This window comes from Aulostomus chinensis, chromosome 1, assembly GCF_037954235.1.
Source record: "Aulostomus chinensis isolate RoL2024-O1b breed Wild chromosome 1, RoL_Achi_v1.0, whole genome shotgun sequence".
NCBI lineage: Eukaryota > Metazoa > Chordata > Actinopteri > Syngnathiformes > Aulostomidae > Aulostomus > Aulostomus chinensis.
This window is the reverse complement of record NC_141320.1, coordinates 34,099,942-34,123,345: the sequence shown is the minus strand read 5'-3', so window position 1 is coordinate 34,123,345 and position 23,404 is coordinate 34,099,942. Positions and strand designations below refer to the sequence as shown.

At 46.5% G+C, this 23,404-nt stretch overlaps 1 protein-coding gene and 1 non-coding gene across 2 annotated transcripts in view; one reads left to right on the top strand and one right to left on the bottom strand.

The window, feature by feature from the left end:
• The window catches only part of LOC147271392 (uncharacterized), a 73,836-nt gene that overhangs the window by 49,868 nt on the left and 564 nt on the right, over positions 1–23,404 (top strand). The window contains exon 4 of the mRNA XM_086202766.1: positions 1,322–1,844. Coding sequence (XP_086058892.1) covers positions 1,322–1,844 — 523 coding nt within the window. The remainder of the gene's footprint in view (positions 1–1,321; positions 1,845–23,404) is intronic.
• trnae-uuc (transfer RNA glutamic acid (anticodon UUC)) lies at positions 22,031–22,102 on the bottom strand. Its single transcript has one exon. It is a non-coding gene; the product is annotated as a tRNA-Glu (tRNA).

The window sequence follows — 23,404 nt, the reverse complement described above, 5'->3', positions numbered from 1 at the left end:
CAGGTGGTGTCTGAGGCTGAGGTTTTCTGTCTCGTGGTGTTGTTGGGCTTAAAGTGCACAGGGATCTGATGTGTGTTAAAGATCCTTCTGAGTTTCTCTGAAACTCCTGCCACATATGGTCATGGGGGGGGGGGGGGCTCAGACACCATTTATGACCCCCCCCACAATGCCATCTCTAGATCCACTGAGTTTTCACGCCTTCATTCAGGTGACCTGAACGACCCTGTTTCCATGCCCCTGGGGTGGTTCTCTACCTGAGACTTCCCACTGAATTTTAGAACTGAAGCAGCTTCTTGGATGAGAGGCGTCTTCACTTCCAAGAGGAGAGTCCAGTTTCTGGTTTGATCATCTTTTGAGAACTCTGGTTCAAGGGACTGAACTCTCATTCTCCTACAGGGTCTCATTCTAGAAATGAACATTCTGACTAGCAGATGTGATCATGAATGGACAAAACCATCCAGCAGAGGGGACCTATGACCTTTGACCTGGGTGACACAACGTTGATCCAAGCATCTGAAGCCAGCGTTTCTGTTCCCAGTTTGCTGACTGGTCGTCAGTAGCAGGACGTCTCTTTTCATTGAGTTGATTTCTGTTTCTGTCTGTTGCTCCGCTGTTTCAGAGTAAAATGAAGAGATTTCTGATGTTGCTGTTTGTGTCCTGCAGATGTGGAGCAGCTGCTGGTGATTAAAGAAGAGGTTCCCCCTGAGCTGCAGGACCCAGAGCCCCCCCACATTAAAGAGGAGTGGGAGGAGCTCTGGACCAGTGAGGAGGGAGGGCAGCTTCAAGGGCAGGAGGAGGCTGATATCACCACGTTCCCCTTCACTCTGGTCCCTGTGAAGAGTGAAGGGGACGAAGAGAAACCTCAGTTCCCACAGCTTCATCAGAGTCTAACTGAGGAGAACTTGAAAGAAGAGTCTCTGAGCAGCAGCCCAGTTCATCATCTGAAAACAGAAGCTGATGGAGAAGAGAGTGGAGGACCAGAACCAGAACCAGCCAGCAAGGTAGATCCAGATCCACTTGTACAACCCCAGACTGAAGACCAGATGTCAGACTCTTCTGAAGCTGAGACTGAAGTCAGTGAGAATGATTGGGTCAGACCTGATAACACGGCCACCTCTGAGCACAAGGAACCCTTTGGCTCAAGGAGGAATTTGCTTCAGAAACTGAGCCCAGGACAGGAAGTGACTCATTGCAGCTCAAAAGAGCAAAAAGTAAAGACTGAAAGAGAATCAGAGATCACCAGGAACGTGACCTTTGGTCCTTCTGAATCTGAGACAGAAGTCAGTGAGGATGAGCATCCTTTTAGGTGCTCAACATGCAGTAAAGGTTTTAGATACAGGAGTGGTTTAGGTACACACATGAGAACACACACTGGGGAGAAACCGTTCCCCTGCTCAATTTGTGGCAAAAGGTTTTCAGAAAAGGTATGTATGAAAAGACGCATGAGAACACACACTGGAGAGAAACCGTTCCCCTGCTCAGTTTGTGGCAAAAAATTTTCAGTAAAGGGCAGTCTGAAAAATCACATGAGAACACACACTGGGGAGAAACCATTTCCCTGCTCAGTTTGTGGCAAAAGTTTTTCAGTAAAGGGAAGTCTGAAAAATCACATGAGAACACACACTGGGGAGAAACCATTCCCCTGCTCAGTTTGTGGCAAAAGGTTTTCAGAAAAGGGGTGTCTGAAAAAACACATGAGAACACACACTGGGGAGAAACCATTCCCCTGCTCAGTTTGTGGCAAAAAGTTTTCAGAAAAGGGGTGTCTGAAAAAACACATGAGAACACACACCGGGGAGAAACCATTCCCCTGCTCAGTTTGTGGCACAAGATTGTCAAATAAGGCAAATCTAGAATCACACATGAGAATACACACTGGGGAGAAACCATTCCCCTGCTCAGTTTGTGGCAAAAAATTCTCAGTTAAGGCAAGTCTTGAAAGACACATGAGAACCCACACTGGGGAGAAAACACTGCCATGCTGTGGCTTTGAAGCATGACAAAAGAGCGAGGTGCAGGTAGGGCTGAATGAACAGCCCTCCACCCTCCAGATACCTGCTGCAACACAGCTGCTTTCTCCAGGATTTTAGAGAGGAGGGGAGGTTAGCTGTCAGTCCATAGTTGGCTGGAACCTCAGGGTCTAGAGGAGGCTTCTGAAGCAGTGGTTTAATGACAGCTACCTTCAAGGACTGTGGTTCATGTCCTGTTACTACAGACAGAGGAATCAGATTGAATAAAGAGGTGCTCACTGAGGGAAGACTTCCTTAGGCAGCCTAGTAGGAAACAATCTAAGAGACAGGATGAAGGTTTTGATGAGGTCATCATTGAATGAAGTTCTGGACTGTTAATTTGATAAAAGTGGTCTAAAGAAATATCTGGTTTAGCAGCAGTTTCTGTGTTTACTGAGGCGGCTCTGGCTTTACTGAGGACCTTCTTATGTATTTTAAGATGATTCTGCCTCTTGTTTAGTTGCCTGGTGATGGAATTCTACCACAGAGCTGTTCTCTGTTGTTAATGATCTTCTTTTTAAAGGACCGATGGGGTCGTTAGTGTGGTGATGTTTATTGTACTGCTGTGCTGTGATGTCGAAGTCTACGTCAAGCATTGTGACAGCCGCCAATCACAAGCCACAAGTCTCCAGTCACGAGCTGCTAGTCTCAAGCCTGCAGGTTTCCCTGGTCTCTCACCTCCAGTCTCTCATGTTAAGCCTCTAGTCTCTCCAGTCTCAATTCTCCAGTCTCTCGTCTCCAGCCTCCAGTCTCTCCAGTCTCCAGTCTCTTTAACAAACCTCTTTTGTGCACCCTCCTTACCCTCCTCTTCATTTGGGTCTACTTCCCTTCACCCTGCCTCCTGACAAACAAAGGAAATGCGTCACCAAACAAAGGAAAAAGCAAGCTTCTGCAGCAGTGAGCCTGCAGTTTTATCCACCATGAGATCAACCTCCAAATGACTCAACTCAGAACAGGCATCTCTGTTGTTGTCATCCATCCAGTTACTGAACAGTGAACTTAAAGTTAACAGAAGAATAGAAAGTTTATTAAAAGACAGGTTTATGAGGACAGTTAATAAAAAGGTTTAAAGAGAGTATTTTTCTTAACTCGCTGTACAGTTTGAAAGTTGTCAGTGCTTTTGTTTCCATGTAGAGGCTCTGCTTGTATCCTCACCCCTGTGTTTGACTATTTGGAGTGGATGTTATCAACCTTCATCAACCCTAACTGACCAATTAACAGCCTGGTGTCAAAGTGCCGCCGGGTCTCATTTGATGGCCGAGGGTCCAACCTCATTTTGTAAAGTAGACGCCTGTCTCAAATAAACGCCAGGTTCATTTAAACGCCTGGGGGCCATTATTTGAGATTAATGTTATCTTAACTTGGTTTCATGTAAGATGTTGCAATTTATTTGAACTTCCCAGTAATTTATGTCTCATGATGTCAGTGCACCGCAGACAGCAAATCTTCAAGCTCACGGTTCCATGCAAAAAAAAAGATCTACAAGGTGGTAACGCGTCGTTGTGAATGTGTAGATCTGCTATTTTGGCCTCATGAGACTGTCGTGGAAGTGGAAGGATACGGGCCTCAAGTTGTCACGCCCCTTTTCTTACTAATAAAGTGTTCTTGTGGAAAGTGTTCTCTGGACAATCTTGATATTTGCACTACTGTTCTTTAAAGTACTACAGTATATTGTTATACCTTGTATACCTATTGCTAAAAAAAATAATAATAGTGGCCCAGTGCTGGCCAGCGCCAAAATAAAAGCCTGTTACCAATCGACGCCTGGTCTCTTTTAAACGCCCGGGGTCCACATCGACTTTGCTACGAATTGCTCATTTACGGTACACATGCATGCACACACACACACACACACACACACACACTTGGATATATATGCCTTTAACTGCAGGAACCAACCAGAACCATCCAGAACCTGAACCTCTATATCTGATCCTGGGTCTGTTTGTTTCCATAGTCTAGCACATGGCACAGGGTGGCCTGGTTTTAGAAAGTTTCTTGGAATCCTTATTATCAATAAAGTATCAAATATTTTGCATAATAAATGCATGCATGGCCTCATATTTTGCCATTTTAACGTGCTTTAAGTTGACGGTGCCCACCTGTGGTGTCAATGTTTCTATGTTTGTCTGTTCTGGTCTGAATGAAAGAGGAGGTTTTCTTGGTCATGTGACGTGGATGAGAGTTCAACTAGAACTTCCTGATTCAACAGGATTTGAGTTTGTTGGGATTTTGTCAAAGACACCAACCAAACCTCTGAGTGGTGCAGATGTCTGCTGCCTCCTCAGAGCAGACTGGAGCTCAGCCTCACTCACCTGTGGGGGCCCCAGCAGAGCCACCGTGTGATGGAGTTTCAGTTTAGGATCCAAGGTCCTGGATTGAATTGGTGTTTTGTGTGTTTTTAGGCCTCCTGGCACCGATGAATGAATGAACCATTGTTCCAGAGGGAGCTGGTGTCAGGTCAGTCCCTGTTTCTACAAGACCTCCTGCTGCAGAGCCACACTGGGAAACATCCATCCATCCATTTTCTTCCACTTATCCTGTTTAGGATTGTGTGTGTGTGTGTGTGTGTGTGTGTGTGTGTGTGTGTGTGTGTCAAGTCAGACTCTCCCCTACGTCCAGCCACAGAAGAGCAAACAGACTCTCCCATACGTCCAGCCAGAGAAGAGCAAGCAGACTCTCCCCTACGTCCAGCCAGAGAAGAGCAAGCAGACTCTCCCCTACGTCCAGCCAGAGAAGAGCAAGCAGACTCTCCCCTACGTCCAGCCAGAGAAGAGCAAACAGACTCTCCCCTACGTCCAGCCAGAGAAGAGCAAGCAGACTCTCCCCTACGTCCAGCCAGAGAAGAGCAAGCAGACTCTCCCCTACGTCCAGCCAGAGAAGAGCAAGCAGACTCTCCCCTACGTCCAGCCAGAGAAGAGCAAACAGACTCTCCCCTACGTCCAGCCAGAGAAGAGCAAACAGACTCTCCCCTACGTCCAGCCAGAGAAGAGCAAACAGACTCTCCCCTACGTCCAGCCAGAGAGGAGCAAACAGACTCTCCCCTACGTCCAGCCAGAGAAGAGCAAGCAGACTCTCCCCTACGTCCAGCCAGAGAAGAGCAAGCAGACTCTCCCCTACGTCCAGCCAGAGAAGAGCAAACAGACTCTCCCCTACGTCCAGCCAGAGAAGAGCAAGCAGACTCTCCCCTACGTCCAGCCAGAGAAGAGCAAGCAGGCTCTCACATGTTCTTCTGCAGAGGAGCGACGGGATTCTGCTGCATGTCCTGTGACTGAAGAGCAGAATGATGGGGGCACCCTGGAGACTGGACCTGCTAGGGGTCAAACCAGAGGTCTACTGAGCCGTGTGACATCTGGTGTAGAAGATGCTCTGTTCATGTTCATCGTTTTTTCTTTGTGTGCTTTTCCTCAACTTTGTTTTCTTTGTTTGTTATATATGATGATACCTTGATCACCACAGCAGTTGATCCCAGCTTGATTAGCTGTGTCCTTTGCAGTCTAAAGCACTTTCGTGATACCTGTGGGGTCCCTTATCCTCCCTGACCACAGGGATTCAGCCTCACTGAAGGAGAGGGAACCTTCCAGGTTGCAGCTCCTAGACTCTGGAATGCTCTCCCACTGGACATGAGGACGCTGTGGACACCTTCAGAAAGAAGCTAAAGACCCATTTGTTTAGTAATATTATTGTTCATGATGGAATCGTCCCTCTGTACCTGCCCACACAGGTCAAGAGGTCAAATGATTCCCTGTTTAAAACAGCTCTTCATCACATGGATGTGCATCCCAACAGTCAGAGCTCACAGATGCTCCTATTCCCTCCAGTGGGAGGCACTACGAGTGACTGATGAGGGTCAGGGGGGTCAGGCTAGTCCAGATAGTGGGTCTGTATGAGGTTGTTAGGGAGGGATAAGGTAGTGGCAGAGTTCAGGCTGTAGTTGTGCTCCAACAGTTGAGACAGGCCAGGACAAAAAATGACATCCTGATGGCATTAGGAGTGATTCTTACAAGAACCAATCAATAAAAGTGGGTGGTGACCTGCTCATGTGACGCTTGTGTTGATGATTACTGGGTCTCCTCCATGCTCGTTTATCATAAATGAATCCCTCTAAGTAAAACACCTGATGTCTCCTGAGTTGTTTCACAAAATGTTTGTGTGTGTGTGTGTGTGTGTGTGTGTGTGTGTGTGTGTGGGCAATAACTACAAGTTATCTATGTATAGATCAAAAAATTATGAATCAGTTGGATACATTGACAGTGGAAGTTCAGGTTTCCTGTAATTCAGTTTGCAGACAACACAGAAAACTGCCCCTGACCCCTCCCCTCATTCTGGAGGCTTTAACATGAAAATGAAAATGCTGACAGACACAAATGCAAATCAGGGTATTTGACCAGAGGTGACATATCTTTTCATACTTTTCTTGTTATATTTGTTATATATGTTCTGTATGGTTATATTTGTTATGGTTGTTATGGAGTTGATGGTTATTATCACTGTTTCTTGTGTCTTTGTCTTTGTTGTCCTCCCCTTCGTCCGTCCTGGATTTTTGACCTTGGTTGCAGGAAGCGTTTGACCTCAACTCCTTTTTCTGTGTTGCTGAACGTAGAGCCTTGCTTCATTGTGTTAGCTAAAGTGTGATCCTCCCTGCTAATTCCTTATTTCATTGACTAATTACCCACCAAAAATTAATACCTACTTGCTTTATTTGGCTGAAGTTTAAAAGACCATCATTCTTGTAGCAACAGTCTTTCTGCCTTGTAAACACGCTAAGCTAACGATGGCTTCTCCCTCTTGTTCTCCTCTCTCCTGCTCAGAGTGCCACATGTTTTGTTCCTCCTCTGCCTCCTTTAGTGATACTGATAAGTGTGTTAAATGTAGTTTTTTGTTGTGTTGGAGGTGAGGCTTCGCGAGGTTGAATTGGACCTGCAGCGGCTCTGCACCAAAAGCTGCGAGAGCTAGCCAACCCTCACTAGCTGGTGCAGACCAACTTAGCTTAGCTCCTAGCTTAGGCCCAACTAGCGCTCCCCCAGAAGCTCCCAAGCATCTGGGAGAGCGCCAAGAAAAGTTGGGCCTAAACTAGGATGTGCTTGCTCATGAAGAATTGTTGGGTGTAAATTCATTTAAGGAGTGTTGAACTGGACCTGTTCTACTTGTAAAGTGTAACTTTTGTTACTTGGTGCTTTACAGGGTGATGACTTGACTTCATTGCAGCTTTGACCTGAGCAGGTGTTCATTCACATCTCAGTAACAGGGGACACTTTATCACACCAGTGGACAAATATCAGCATTCATCACCCAGCAGCTCCTCTGATCAACAGAACAAGTTAAAGTATTCTGGAGAATGAGGGCATCGATCCCTCTACCTCTCATATGCTAAGCGAGCGCTCTACCATTTGAGCTAATTCCCTGCTAATGAGCAGCAGATGATGCAGGTTGACCTTCATGCAGGGTTGAATGAGCGTCATCAGTTGAAGCTTCTCTGGTTGACCAATGTAATGGAGACCCAGGGTTCCATGACATGAATGATTAATTGAAGGTAGCATTTGTCTTGGTATTAACAGTTTATGTAAATTAGAGGCACACACACATGTTAATGGTCAGGTTTATTGAATCAGCAAACATGTGAAACATTTTCTATGCCATGTGTTCCAGGGAGGGACCTGGGAAGCACAGGGGGACCGGCCATCCTGCCTGTGGAAAATGAAGACCCCAGTGTCAGTCAGTGGGAATCACTGTGCAAGGCCTGGTATTTAGTGTTGATCTAGTTTGTCTCATGTAAATGTGGCAGTTTCAGTCGTCACGGTCAGTCCTCACCTCTTCCTGGTGGTTTCCTTAAAGGGGGTGGAGCCAAAAGGGGAGAGTGGCCTGAGGAAGCTCCTTAGGAGCTGTAGGTGCAAACCTTTGGTCCCAGATTGGGGGGGGGGGGTACTGATTGTAGAGCCTGGTTGTGGTTTGTTTTATTTGTTCTTTCAGCAGAGGATGGTTTCAATCCATTGACCTCTGGGTTCTGGGCCCAGCTCTCTTCTGCTGAGCCACTCTGCTGGAGCAGGAAAAGAAGAAGGGATCTGAATTTCAAATGTTTTACATTGATAGGCTCCAGCCCACCCCCACCCCCCTCGATAAGTGGAAGAAAATGGATGTTTCCCAGTTTGGTCATGTCATTCCCTTTTTTTAACCTGTCCTGTTCAGGAAATGGAAATGGAAATTTAGCTGCTATGTTGAATCAGAAAAACCTTTTGAAGTCTACTTTTGCTTCAGTCAGAAAGTGGACTGTTGTTAACTCTCACAATGGTTGGTGATTGTGGAGGAAGAAAAAATCCTTATGAACCTCTTTTTAACAGACACACATTTCTAAAGATGCAGGTTCATTTTATTTTTCTTCTTTTAGCAGAGGATGGTTTCGATCCATCAACCTCTGGGTTCTGGGCCCAGCACGCTTCCTCTGCGCCACTCTGCTCTAACATTGACTGAACAGTCCTTGTTTTAGGACAGCATTCTCTGTCTTTGTCTCTGCCCTGCTCTCCTGCTCTCTTTCCCCCCCACCCGGTCAAAGCAGAAGGCCGTCCCCACTGATCCTGGATCTGCTCCACGTTCCTGCCTGTTAAAAGGAAGGTTTTCATCACCACTGTTGCAGGATGTGCTGCTGGTGGAGAATTGTTGGTGTAGATTCATTGAAGCAGTTTGGTGCTGGACCTGCTGTACTAGTAAAGAGTCATGAGAGAACTTTGTTGTGACTTAACACACACACACACACACACACACACACACACACACACACACACACAATCCTAAACAGGATAAGTGGAAGAAAATGGATGGATGGATGTTTCCCAGTGTGGCTCTGCAGCAGGAGGTCTTGTAGAAACAGGGACTGACCTGACACCAGCTCCCTCTGGAACAATGGTTCATTCATTCATCGGTGCCAGGAGGCCTAAAAACACAAAACACCAATTCAATCCAGGACCTTGGAGCCTAAACTGAAACTCCATCACACGGTGGCTCTGCTGGGGCTCCCACAGGTGAGTGAGGCTGAGCTCCAGTCTGCTCTGAGGAGGCAGCAGACATCTGCACCACTCAGAGGTTTGGTTGGTGGCTTTGACAAAATCCCAACAAACTAAAATCCTGTTGAATCAAGAAGTTCTAGTTGAACTCTCATCCACGTCACATGACCAAGAAAACCTCCTCTTTCATTCAGACCAGAACAGACAAACATAGAAACATTGACACGACAGGTGGGCACCGTCAACTTAAAGCACGTTAAAATGGCAAAATATGAGGCCATGCATGCATTTATTATGCAAAATATTTAATACTTTATTGATAATAAGGATTCCAAGAAACTTTCTAAAACCAGGCCGACCTGTGCCATGTGCTAGCCTATGGAAACAAACAGACCCAGGATCAGATATAGAGGTTCAGGTTCTGGATGGTTCTTGTTGGTTCCTGCAGTAATTGAAGCAGTTAAAGGCATGTATATCCAAGTGTGTGTGTATGTGTGTGTGTGTGTGTGTGTGTCAAAAACTGACCCACTTCTTTTGCCAACATGAGCCCACAGTGGTGGTGTCTCTAAAGAGGTGGAGCTCTGTCCTTCACCTGCTAGGTTCCAGCAGGCAGCTCAGGTCTAGTTTTCTTCACTGAGCCTCCATGATGAGTTTCCTCTGAGAAGTTCTTGTCCAAGGTCCCAGCTGGTAAAACCATTGTCACCAGTGATACTGGGACCCTGCAGTCCAGTGGTCTTATCAGGACCACACTGGACCTGCCGTCTTTGTTTGTTGTGTTGTTGTGCAATGTGAGAGAATGTGACAGACCATTTTATACCAAAGAAAGGCTGTGTGTGTGTGTGTGTGTGTGCGTGTGTGTGTAACCATGTTAAACTCTTTTAAATAAATGTTTCAGCCTGCTATTATTTGGATGCTGTATGATTCCTGCAACCCCAGACTAACTCAGGTGTTCGTACTGCAACCTAAAGTATGGTGATGAGGAGAATGATGAACAATCCACAAGGTGATCAGAAAATAAGAAATGGATTCAGGAACAACAAACCCATCTCTGAACATGTGATTGAAACATGTGAGTGGGACTGGCAGAACCTGGCTTTACCTCAAAGTGTCTCATCCAGAGATCTGTGACAGGCGTCTGCTGTGGAGGGTCAATCTGTCCGTCCACATTCAGATCATCGATGCAGCAACTCTGCTAGGATCAAACTACTCAGGATGAAACAGACCAATGTTGACATCAAGTAGCAACTCAGCAGCTGATCAACAGAGTCCTCAGCACCAGTAGAGCCTGGTCCTGGTCCCTGGGGGGCTCCAACCACCAGCCTCTCTGTTAACAGCCGAGCGCCACAGAGACTCTGAGTCTCCTGCTGTTCATGAAGAGTTTTCAGGCTAAATTCAGTGTGTGAGGTCCACACTGCACATTTGAGGGACCATGAAGGACAGAGGAGAGTCTGACTGTCATGGTGAAAGCCTTCAGCACTAGAACTGAAACAGCCCTACCATCTTAACCCCCCCAGACCAAACATCATCGTCCAGCCTCCAACCAGAGGTCCATCAGTTATCATGGAGCCACAGGTGGAGTCTGGATTCTTTTCTAGAATGAGACGGCAGTGACAGTCCTGCCAAGTGACATCACTGACATGACTGGATGACTTCAGTCACATGACTGGATGACTTCAGTCACGTGACTTCAGTGCCAAACAGTGCACACTGGTGCCTACCAGTCAAAACCACCTCAGACTGTATCATTCTATATGCTTGGCTGTAGTGTGTGTGTGTGTGTGTGTGTGTGTGTGTGTGTGTGTGTTTTTAAAAAGGCAAAAAAGTCTTTTTTTCAGCAACAGAACTTTAATACAAACACAAAATGAAAAGCAGAACAAGCCAGAACCCAAAATATGGATTTACAGAGGAAGCGTGCTGGGCCCAGAACCCAGAGTTGGATGGATCAAAACCATCCTCTGCTAAAAGAAGGGAACAAAATAAACCTGGTTGTTTTGAAATGTGAATCTGTTGAAGAGGGTGGAAATGGTGAGGGAGTCAGTTGTTCCTTTTGTTTTATGACAGAGACCTCATTGTTAACTAAATCATTTTAATTCTTTACTTGAAGATTCACGCTTTTTCGCTCAAAATGTTTGACAACTTCCTCCATGCTGGTGCCCCATCACACACAACAGGTGCACTTCTCCTCTTTTCTCCTCTGACCCTCAAACATTCACAGTCTTCCAGTGAACGTCCAATTGTCCTCTGAAAGAAGAGATGAATCTTTCCCTGCTGAGACTCCTGATCTCTGACTGTCACTAGCATGTGCTAGCAGAATACAGCACTCCTTCTTCATGATCTGTCTTTGTCTCTGACCAGCTCTCCTGCTCTCTTTCCTCCTACCAGTCAAAGCAGACATCCGCACCTACTGATCTTGGATCTGCTGCCCGTTCCTGCCTGGTAAAAGAAGGAACCAGCACCTGGTTCTCCAGGCTGAATGAACTCCAGGACGTTGGCCAGCCGTGTCAGTTGAAACCTTATTTGTCCAAATAGAGAAAAAATAAGTCTGATTGTTGATGAAAGATGTCCTCATGGCTTTGAAACTGTGGTTGGGGAGCAGCCAACATGAGCACATTCATGGAAGAATAGCAGTAAAAACAGGAAGTGTCAGTTAGCAAGTACACACCAGTCTGTCACTATCATACTTGATTCTAGTGGAACAAAATGGCTGCTGCTGACTGTGCTGCCTGGTGGAGGATCACTCTTCACCATCCTCTCAGGCCTTGATGGAACCAAAAAGGCCAGTTCCTGGAGAAGATCTTCTAGGGGTCCAGGTTAAAGCGGTGCCCCAGCTGGCACCAGGCGCTGACCCAGGTCCTGCATGGGAGATACTGTCAGTTCTGTTCTGCACTGCTCACAACCACAGGCTGGTGTTGAGGTCTGCAGCAACCAGGGCCCCAGTCACCAAGAGTATAAAGGCTGGTCATTGTGGCAGTGGGAGGAGTCAAAATGAAGACAGACCAATGTGAGCAGGACGTTCCTGGAGAAGTCAGAAGAACTTGACCATGTTTCCGACAGTACCCAGGAGGCCTGGTAGTTGTTGAAGGAAGCTCCAAAAGCAAAGAGCAGACAGCAGGACATCAAAAGAAAAGATCCAGACACTAAAACTACAAGTAGAAACAAGAAGAAATACTCAAAGCTTTGGAAAGATACTACAAGGTTGGATATACATTATTATATACACTACTATTCTCACTGACTCCTAAAGAGGGACAGGAAACATTAGAATGTGGATCAGATCAGCTGATTTAAGTGTTGAGTCCATCCCTCCATCCACTTTCTGTTCTTATCCTTTAAGGGTCACGGGGGGGGGGGGGGTGATCCCAGGTGACATTGTTCAAGAGGCAGGGTTCACCCTGGACAGGTCACCAGTCCATCAGGAGAAATGAGGTGGTCGGTATCATGCAACCTAAACTAAAACATTAGTCAGATCAAATTAAGATTAAAGCAAGAGTCTCCAGATCAAAGTCAGAATTCCTGACGATGTCATCAGGGCTTTGACAGTAACTAGAATTCTGTCTTTGATCTCAGGAGGACATGAAAGAAACACAATTGAGGAAAGTAGAGGAGAATATTCAGCTTCATTACAAACACTTGAACTGTTGAACAGTAGAATTTGTTTGAAACAGTTTACAACACTGAGTGACAGGATTGAAGAGGGAAGAGTTTTCTGCTTTAAAATTAATTCTAACCTAAAAGTCAAGTCAAGTCACCAAATCACAACAGAAGTTATTTCATGACACAGTTTTGTCAGAGTTCAATAAAAGGAAATTAAGGGTCATCCAAGTTTTTTATCTCCTTTAGACAGGCCTCCAGTTTAGTCAGCTGATTTATTTCATGTGGATGCATTGATAAGTACAGCTGTGTGTCGTCAGCATAGCAGTGAAAATTAATTGAGTGTTTCCTAATAATGTGACCGAGAGGAAGCAGATAAAGGGTGAAGAGGATTGGTCCAAGCTCAGAGCCTTGAGGAACACAATAAGAGACTGCAGTGCTTTCAGAGGGGATATCATTAGTCAGTACAAACTGAGATGACCTAGTAAATAGGACCTGAACCAGTTAAGTGCAGTTCCTTTAATGCCAATGACATGTTCCAGTCTCCGTAGAAGGATATGGTGATCAATGGTATCAAAAGCTGCACTAAGATCTAATAAGACCAGCACAGAGACCAGTCCCTCATCTGATGCTAGTAGGAGGTCATTGGTAACTTTGACTAGTCCTGTTTCTGTGCTAGGATGAATCCTGAACCCTGACTGGAAATCCTCTCATAGGCTGTTGCTATGGAGAAGTCACAGAGCTGTTTAGCAACTGCTTTCTCCAGAATTTTGGTGAGAAAAGGAAGATTTGATGTTGGTCTGAAGTTGGCCAAAACTTCTGGATCCAGGGTTGCTTTTTGAGGAGGGGTCTAATTACTGCCACTTTAAAGGACTGTGGGACGTAACCAGATACTAGACACATTGATCATATCTAAGAGGGAGGTGCTAACGAAGGGTAGAGAGTCCTTAAGTAGCTTGGTTGGGATGGGGTCTAGAAGACAGGTGGATAGTTTAGAGGAGGAAATGATTGAACTGAGCTCATCAAGGCTCACGGTACAAAAACTATCAAGTGTACGTCTGGTCCTCCAGCAGCCTCTAAGGCTTCTGAGGCTATAGGTGCCATGTTGTCAGCTGATGGCAGGAGGAGGTGAATTTTCTCTCTAATAAGGACAATTTTGTCATTAAAGAAGTCCATGAAAGAAGAGGAACCTGGGTTGTTCTTGTGTTCCTCTATTAGTGCTGAGTAGTAGGCTGCTCTCGCTATACGAAGGGCTTTCTTATAGCTTTTAAGGCTGTCTTGCCAGACTAAATGAGACTCCTCCAGTTGGGGCAGCGCCATATTCTCTTGAACTTCTGGGTTTTTTGTTGAAGCTGTCTGGTTTCTGAATTGTACCAAGGTGCTTGTTTCCTTGGATTTATAGATTTAGTTTTTAGTGGGGCAAATGAGTCCAGAGTTGATCCTAAGGTGCCTGTTGCTCTATTGATAAAACTATCAATTTGGGAGGGACTAAGGTTGACAACAGTGTCCTCTGTAACAATGGGACACGACACTGAATTTAGCACCACTGGAATCGCTTCCTTAAATCCAGGTGTGGCCTGATCAGACAAACATCTGGAAACCACTGTTTTCCTGAGTGGACTGTAGTTGATCAGTCCAAATTCCAAAGTGATTGATTGGTGGTCTGATAAAAGCGTTCTGTGGAAACACAACTAGATGTTCAGCTTCAGTTCCACATGTTAGGAGGAGGTGGAGGTGTGGTTGTGACAGTGAGGGCGTTCATGGACAGACTGATGGACACCAGTTGAGTCTAGAAGAGAGAGAAATGCAGCACCAGACTGTCGACACTCTTCTGAGACCTGCTTCCTGTCTTCAAGCGTCATCAAGACGTCCCAGCCTCAGATTTTCTGATTGGAGACAATGATGACCACAAGTACAACGAAAAAAAGAGCAGACAAAACAAACGCAAAATCCATCCAAATCCATTGATTGATTGATTGATTGATTGATGCTGCAGTTCTAATGTGGAGTTTCAAACTCAGAGAACAGCTGCCGTAAAACACAGAAGAGGAAGAAGGATTTTTACCCGGAACTGAGATAAAAATGGAAAAGTTCAAAATAACATGAAAAATGGCAAATTATGTGTTGTTGTTTGTTGCCTTCAATCATTGCAGGAACAACATGAGATGGAAAAACAAGTCTTTCATCTATTTAAAGTAGAAAGATGTCTGTAGATAACATCCACTCCAAATAGTCAAACACAAGGGTGGTGATCAAGTAGAGCCTCTACATGGAAACAAAAGCACTGACGACTTTAAAAGAGAACAGAAAGTTTATGAAAAGACAAGTTTATAAGGACATTTAAAGGTGTGTAGACTGCTGTTTACACTTTAATTCAGCTGTAGAAGAAGAAGACCTTCACTGTGAAAACTCATCCTGTGTTACAGCCGCCCCTCCAGGACGGTCAGGGACCAACTTCAGTCCTGGTCCTGATACACCGGAAATCCAAGCAATCCCTCCCATAGGAACCATGTATTTGTTAAAGCAGCGCTCGCTGTGTCTGTGTAGGAGCCGGTACTGAGCGTATACTGCATGTGTACTACTACTAAATGTACTTCACCGGAGGCTCCAGCTTATGCCACATATTTCTCAAACAGCTGGATGACATCACTGATATCAGAGACTCCACCCACTCATTTATTTTCACACATCTCAAAGACAATTCAGTGTTTGATCAGGGATCAATACTTCATTATAAAGATCAGTACTTGGTGCCAAGTGGATCTTTGATGGTGACCTCAGAGAAATCAGATCAGCCCTCACACCCTCCTGTCCAATGGTGGCTCCATGATTTCAGCTTCATCCTGTCTCTTTCCTGCTGTGTTTTCCCTTCTGCTTTCAAAAACTCTTTACACCCACAACCCTCAAGTCTGGCCTCCACCACCATGATTAGTTTCAGTTTCTCCTCAGCTTCAGTCACACAACACAGGATGGACAAAGGAAGTCTCTCTGTTGCGTCGTCTCATCTTTTCCTTTGTTAACTAACTCAGCAAGACTGATGTCTCTCAGCTGTGTGTTCTCATCATTGTTCTCCATGTAGACACGTTGTCTACACTGACCATAATCCACTCACCTTCCTTCATTCGTTGCAGTGTCCCAACCAGAGACCAGTCAGGTGGTCTCTGTTCCTGCAGTTATACTGCCTGGATATTTACTATGTGAAGGGGACGACAACATGGTGGTGGACGTCTTGTCTCGAGTTGCCTCTCTTCCTCCTCATCCATCGTCTCCTCCTTACACCTCCCTAACACTCACACACAACCACAACCATAGACTTCACTGACAGTGACATCGCTCACTGAGTTCATCTTTGATGTATCATTGGTTTAAATAAAGTCATTATTTGGCCTTCAACCTACATCTCCCACTCTTGTCTGCTTCAGAGCTGTCAAGACAAGAGGTTCCACCCCAGTGTGCATTCTCATGTGTCTTTTCAGAGATCCCTTTTCTGAAAATCTTGTGCCACAAACTGAGCATGAGAATGGTTTCTCCCCAGTGTGTGTTCTCATGTGTCTTATCAGACATGTCTTTTCTGGGAACCTTTTGTCACAAACTGAGCAGGGAAATGGTTTCTCCCCAGTGTGTGTTTTCATGTGTCTCGTCAGACAAACCTTAACAGAGAATCTTTTGCCACAAACTGAGCAGGGGAATGGTTTCTCCCCAGTGTGTGTTCTCATGTGTAATTCTAGACGTTCCTTAACTGAAAATCTTATGCCACAAACTGAGCAGGGGAACGGTTTCTCCCCAGTGTGTTTTCTCATGTGTGTTGTCAGATGTCCCTTCACAGAGAATCTTTTGCCACAAACTGAGCAGGGGAATGGTTTCTCCCCACTGTGTGTTCTCATGTGTGTACCTAAACCACTTCTATATCTAAAACCTTTACTGCACTTTGAGCACCTAAATGGACGCTCATCCTCACTGACTTCTGTCTCAGATTCAGAAGGACCAAAGTTCACGTTCCTGATGATTTCTGATTCTCTTTCAGTCTTTACTTCTTGCTCTTTTGAGCTGCAATGAGTCACTTCCTGTCCTGGGCTCAGTTTCTGAAGCAAATTCCTCCTTGAGCCAAAGGGTTCCTTGTGCTCAGAGGAGGCCGTGTTATCAGGTCTGACCCAATCATCCTCACTGACTTCAGTCTCAGCTTCAGAAGAGTCTGACATCTGGTCTTCAGTCTGGGGTTGTACAAGTGGATCTGGATCTACCTTGCTGGCTGGTTCTGGTTCTGGTCCTCCACTCTCTTCTCCATCAGCTTCTGTTTTCAGAGGATGAACTGGGCTGCTGCTCAGAGACTCTTCTTGCATGTTCTCCTCAGTTAGACTCTGATGAAGCTGTGGGAACTGAGGTTTCTCTTCGTCCCCTTCACTCTTCACAGGGACCAGAGTGAAGGGGAACGTGGTGATATCAGCCTCCTCCTGTCCTTGAAGCTGCCCTCCCTCCTCACTGGTCCAGAGCTCCTCCCACTCCTCTTTAATGTGGGGGGGCTCTGGGTCCTGCAGCTCAGGGGGAACCTCTTCTTTAATCACCAGCAGCTGCTCCACATCTGCAGGACACAAACAGCAACATCAGAAATCTCTTCATTTGACTCTGAAACAGCGGAGCAACAGACAGAAACAGAAATCAACTCAATGAAAAGAGACGTCCTGCTACTGACGACCAGTCAGCAAACTGGGAACAGAAACGCTGGCTTCAGATGCTTGGATCAACGTTGTGTCACCCAGGTCAAAGGTCAAAGGTCCCCTCTGCTGAATGGTTTTGTCCATTCATCATCACATCTGCTAGTCAGAATGTTCATTTCTAGAATGAGACCCTGTAGGAGAATGAGAGTTCAGTCCCTAGAACCAGAGGGAACCTGTACCGATGCTAAACATGTCAGCCCACCTGCACTCACAGCCAGGGAGGTGCTGGCCACTGGGAGAAGTGGAATGATTCCCTAATGGCCGGTCCAGCCCAGGCCAACCGGGCAGTGGAGAAAAAAAGGTTGTTTTTAATGGGCTGATATAACTTCCAGTCTACAGGATCATCTTTTAACAAGGTAGCACCGTAGCAGCCTACAGAAGAACGACACAAGGACACCAACATGCACAGCATGCTGGGCCAGCCTGTCACACACGACTCAGTTAGCAGGAGTTAGCAACACAGTGTGAATGTCCCCTCAGCTTGGTCTTGTCTTGGTTCAGTCCAATGGTAACATGCTTCTGATGCCTGTCAATGGGAGTGTTCTTAACATTGACCACTGACAGTGACTCACACCTCAGGTTCCAGCCCTGGAGTGACGATTCCTGAGATCCACTGATGCGTCAGGTCTTTGTTTCTTTCACTTCATGATCCTCATGGCGCCATCAAAAAATAACACAACACAAAAAACACCTACACAGGAAATACTTAGCTCTCTGGCACACATAACGTCTGGGCCAATATTAATATTAATATTTATATAAAAAAGAATAAATGGCACACAAACAAGCAACCGGCGGCGCTCCCACGCCCCGGGTGCCTCCCTGGATTTTAACTACATTCTAGTCATCCACACCATCACATCTACACTCCCACGCACAACACACACCCTGCACCCATGTTGGGATGGGGGTGCAGCTGGGGCGGGGAGTGGGTCCATTGCTGCCCCTTTTGCTAACTGCACCAGCGCGGGCCTGGGGGCCTGTGGGGGGGGGGTTCCTGGGGCTCCCTGTGTTCAGGGGGTTTCTGGGTGCCCTGGTGGTTTGGTCCTGACCTGCCTGCTATCCTGGACTGGGGGTGTGATGTTCTGGTCCCCCACATCAGCTACAGTCAGCTACCCACAGCATCCAAGACAAACCGTAGCACACACACACACACACACACACACACACACACACACACACACACACACACACACACACACACACACACCTGGTCTCAAAATACACGCCTCTCTGGCTACAAAGACAGGTCAGTGAGAGTTTTTCTCGACTGATAACTTCTGTTGTTCTGTGTTGTAGAACTGTAATACTCTGAGAAGAAATACCTGCTGGCTCTACTCTCTCTCTCTCTCTGGTCTATTTTTATAGTTTGTCTCTTGGTGACCAGTAGAATTTCAGATCGAATCCTCGATAAATCTCTGTTGTTATTGTTGTTACTGTTTTTGTTTGTTTGTTTTTCTCCTATTGTTGCCCCCCCCCTTGTCCTCCCTGTCCTGTCCCTGCTCTCTCTTCCTGTCCTGTCCCTGCTCTCTCTTCCTGTCCTCTCCTGAGTCTCAGTCCGGTAGCTTCATCAATGAACCAACACATTCCTAATAAAGTTCAACACAGAAGGTGATAGGAGGAGTTTATCAGGTTCCTCCTTAGCAGAGTAGAACTGCTTCAGTCCAACAAAGCACCAGGAACATGGATGCTGCTGCTGAACAGGACAGGGTAAAAACTACAAAAGAAGGCTGGACAACAATCCACAGAAAAACTAGTTTACCCTTTGATTTTGACCTTTGAATTTTTACATTTTACCTTTCAGACGTTCACACACAACCCGGAAATGGCTTTTTACACCTAAAATCCCCTAAAATGCTCTCTGAGGGCCTCTGCAGCTCCACTTCCTGGCTGAATTCGGGGCCCAGCAGGTCCCTGCGGGACTCACCTGCTCTGTCCAGCCTGACTCGGGGCTTCACCACGGCATCGAGCAGCAACCTCTGCCGGCGGTTCTCCCGCTCGTACTCCGCCACGGTTTCCTCCAGCAGAGCCACGATCTGCTCCGCGGCCGCCGCCAGCCGCTCGGTGAGCAGCGCTCTCAGCACCGGGACTCCAGCCGCTGAGTCTCCTTCTCCCAGCTGCAGCAGGAAGTCTTCAGCGGCGGCGAGGATCCGCTCCTGGACCGACACCCGCAGCAGCTGCGCGGCGCACATGTTGAGGTTCTACCGGCGCCACTCAGCCTTCAGGAGACAAAGACCGAGGCCGGGGCTTCACGGACTTCTCCTTCTTTCCTTGTTGTGTTCAAAGCTTCCCGCGTCTTCGTCTCGTTCTGTGAAGCGCGTATTGATGACGTATGTGGTGACGTCCGAAGCCTCGCCAGCCAGCAGTGACCATGTGACTGATTCAGGACCTGCTTCTCCGGCTTGGCGTGAGATTCTAAATGTAAAGCAGTGAAACGCCGTGGTTTCCTCCCTCTGGTCCGCGCGTCTGTTGCAGCTTCCTTTCCATCACAGCTCTCTCAGCCCCATCAGCCATGTTGTTCATCATCGTGTTGGTTTTTGGAAATTGTACTAAAAGGACGGTTTGTTTGTTTGTTTGTTTTTTCTTTAAATGACCTGTGGCAGCACTTGGATGATGAAGTGCGGAGACTTGGAAGAAGTGGAACTCCAGCGAGTACATCAAGTACAGCGAGTACATCAAGTACAGCGAGTACATCAAGTACAGCAAGTACAGCGATACTAGCAGATACTGGACGGACTCAAGATCCTCTGGTGCACTGAAGAGCCAGCAGACTGCCTGTCCCAGCCTCTTCCTGCTGGCCACAGACTTCCTGTGCAGGCCGTCATCATCAGGGCCATGTGAGCGTGTGTTCTCCACGGCAGGAGAAATCGCTTCAAGAAACCCAACAGACTTGATTTGAAAACGTTGGAAAAACTTCTTTTTTATTAAAAATTTGTAAAAACAAAGCGTCCTCATTCCCATCACTTTCACTGAGACTTTCACATCATGGTCCCATTGTTCAAAGACATGGAACGATCCAGTATGAACACAAAGACTTCAATGATCTTATTGTGTTCACGGGTCATCAAATCAGTGTCAGTTCAGTCGGTCAAGCCTGCAGGGAAGTTTACAGTCCAGCAGGTGTCAGTATTCAGTGACAGTAACACAGTGTCATGGCGTCCACAGGCTTCATGACGCCTCATCCACCCTTCACCACTTCTCCTGTCTGTCCACCAGTCTCTTCACTTCTCTCTCTCTTTATCGCTGTCCCTCTCTTTCCTTCTGTATATCTGTCTTCCTCCATTCTCTGTCTTTGTCTCTGCCCCGCTCTCCTGCTCTCTTTCCCCCCATCCGGTCAAAGCAAACATCCCTTTCTACTGATCCTGGATCTGCTCCACGTTCCTGCCTGTTAAAAGGAAGGTTTTCATCACCACTGTTGCAGGATGTGCTGCTGGTGGAGAATTGTTGGGTGGAGGTTCATTGAAGGAGTTTGGTGCTGGACCTGCTCTACTAGTAAAGAGTCAGGAGAGAACTTTGTTGTGATTTGGTTCAATACAAATAAAACTGACTTGACCAGTGGCATTTGTAGTCTTTTGTTAATTGCATGCCACATGAAATTATTGTTGGTCAGTTTTCTAGCGACTGTCTCACAGTGGCAAGACAAGAACACTTCTACTTTTGATGATGACAGTTTGTTCAACACTAAACTTCATCCAGTACCATGTTGTCAAACACTGGAACCTCCACAGCACCTGAACAGGGACTTGAACCCTGGACCCTCACATTAAAAGTCTGATGCTCTACCGTCTGAGCTCCTCAGGCTCTTTCTACAGCATTGAGACAGGAACAGAAACACCTGTGAAGGTCAAACTGATGCTTTCTTGACTTGTTCAGTCCTCCATGTTGAAGTCCACCAGGCTTTTGATTGGCTCTGATTCTCTGTGGCAAAATCCAACAAGAGGCTCCAAAAATGTCCTGAATGTCACAAGAATGCACAGGACAAGATGTTAGTTTCCTTCATGTCTGCAGTTCCTCCACTGGAAAGTAAAGTCAATGCTGCTCCTCTGCTGAAACCTGGGATCGGACCAGGGACCTTTAGATCTTCAGTCTAAGGCTCTCCCAACTGAGCTGGTTCAGTTCTGAGTGAGGGCCCTGCTTCTCTCATTTATAATCTCTTCCACTCTCACTGGACCTTAGAGAGGATTGGAGCTTCTGAAGTCCTGACACAAATCAAACCAGGGACTTTAAACTACACAGTGAAGGAGTTGGTCATCAAGGTTGATGGCAGCTTATTAAGTTCTAGCTTTGATCAAATATAAGAAATGTAAATGAATTCAACATTGATTACATTTCCCTCCTTTCTTTGGTGCCCTCAGACTTTCTGAGAACTGTAGGAGGAACTGCTCTCTGTTCTGTGTTTGTTCTGCTCAATGGAGGAAGGAATGGAGCTCTAAGTTTTCCAGTTCCTACATCAGTGAATGGACTTTCTGTGCTGCAAGGAACCAAAGCTACTAAGGAGGATTACAGAGTTTGTCCTTGCAGGAGTCAGTGGCTTAATAGAGTCTAACAAAGGGTTGAACCTGAATGAGACAGTCACCCTTCAACATGGGGCCATGGCAGAGTGAACCAAGGACACTACAATGGGGGTGAGAGTGGAGCCATGATGGATTCACAGTTCATCACCTCCACCATCACGTGGACCACCTGATCACCTCTCCCTCAACCTCTAAATAACTCATTCCCTGACCGGGAATCGAACCCGGGCCGCAGCGGTGAAAGCGCCAAATCCTAGCCACTAGACCATCAGGGACCACACTGAGCTCTCCAACAACAGAGACTATAGACAATGACTCAAGAACACAGGACTCTGTGGTCTCAGTTTGAGATGCAGAGGGTCCACCAAGACCACCAGACACCTCAGCCCCCTAAAGACAGTCCACCCGCAGGATCAGCTTCTATCACACAGTGGTCCAGAACCATTATGAAGCCTGATCAGGAATGTGAGCAAAGCTCTTGGAACAGGCCTGCTGCCACCACAACTAAGATCCTTTATCTGTCAACATTGGTTTGTCTCATTGGAACATTTTCAAACCCTCGTTGCTCAGATTTTACATGAATTTGATCATGACTTTAGACAAATGTTCTGTTTATTAATTAAATAATCATTCAGTTATGAATTTAGTGAGTCAACTCGACTTGGTCAATGATAAAAGTTAGTCTGGTTATTATTCAGTCACACACACACACACACACACACACACACACACACACACACGCACACGCACACAGCCTGTCTTCAGAAAGATCTGATATCTTTGATAAATCGCCAGCTGAATAGGATAAATGTTGCTCCGCTGTTTCAGAGTCAAATGAAGAGATTTCTGATGTTGCTGTTTGTGTCCTGCAGATGTGGAGCAGCTGCTGGTGATCAAAGAAGAGGTTCCCCCTGAGCTGCAGGACCCAGAGCCCCCCCACATTAAAGAGGAGTGGGAGGAGCTCTGGACCAGTGAGGAGGGAGGGCAGCTTCAAGGGCAGGAGGAGGCTGATATCACCACGTTCCCCTTCACTCTGGTCCCTGTGAAGAGTGAAGGGGACGAAGAGAAACCTCAGTTCCCACAGCTTCATCAGAGTCTAACTGAGGAGAACTTGAAAGAAGAGTCTCTGAGCAGCAGCCCAGTTCATCCTCTGAAAACAGAAGCTGATGAAGAAGAGAGTGGAGGACCAGAACCAGAACCAGCCAGCAAGGTAGATCCAGATCCACTTGTACAACCCCAGACTGAAGACCAGATGTTAGACTCTTCTGAAGCTGAGACTGAAGTCAGTGAGGATGATTGGGTCAGACCTGATAACACGGCCTCCTCTGAGCACAAGGAACCCTTTGGCTCAAGGAGGAATTTGCTTCAGAAACTGAGACCAGGACAGGAAGTGACTCATTGCAGCTCAAAAGAGCAAAAACTACAGACTGAAAGAGAATCAAAGATCATCGGGAATGTGAACTTTGGTCCTTCTGAATCTGAGACTGAAGTCAGTGAGGATGAGCGTCCCTTTAGGTGCTCAACATGCAGTAAAGGTTTTAGTTACAGAAGTAGTTTGGATACTCACATGAGAACAC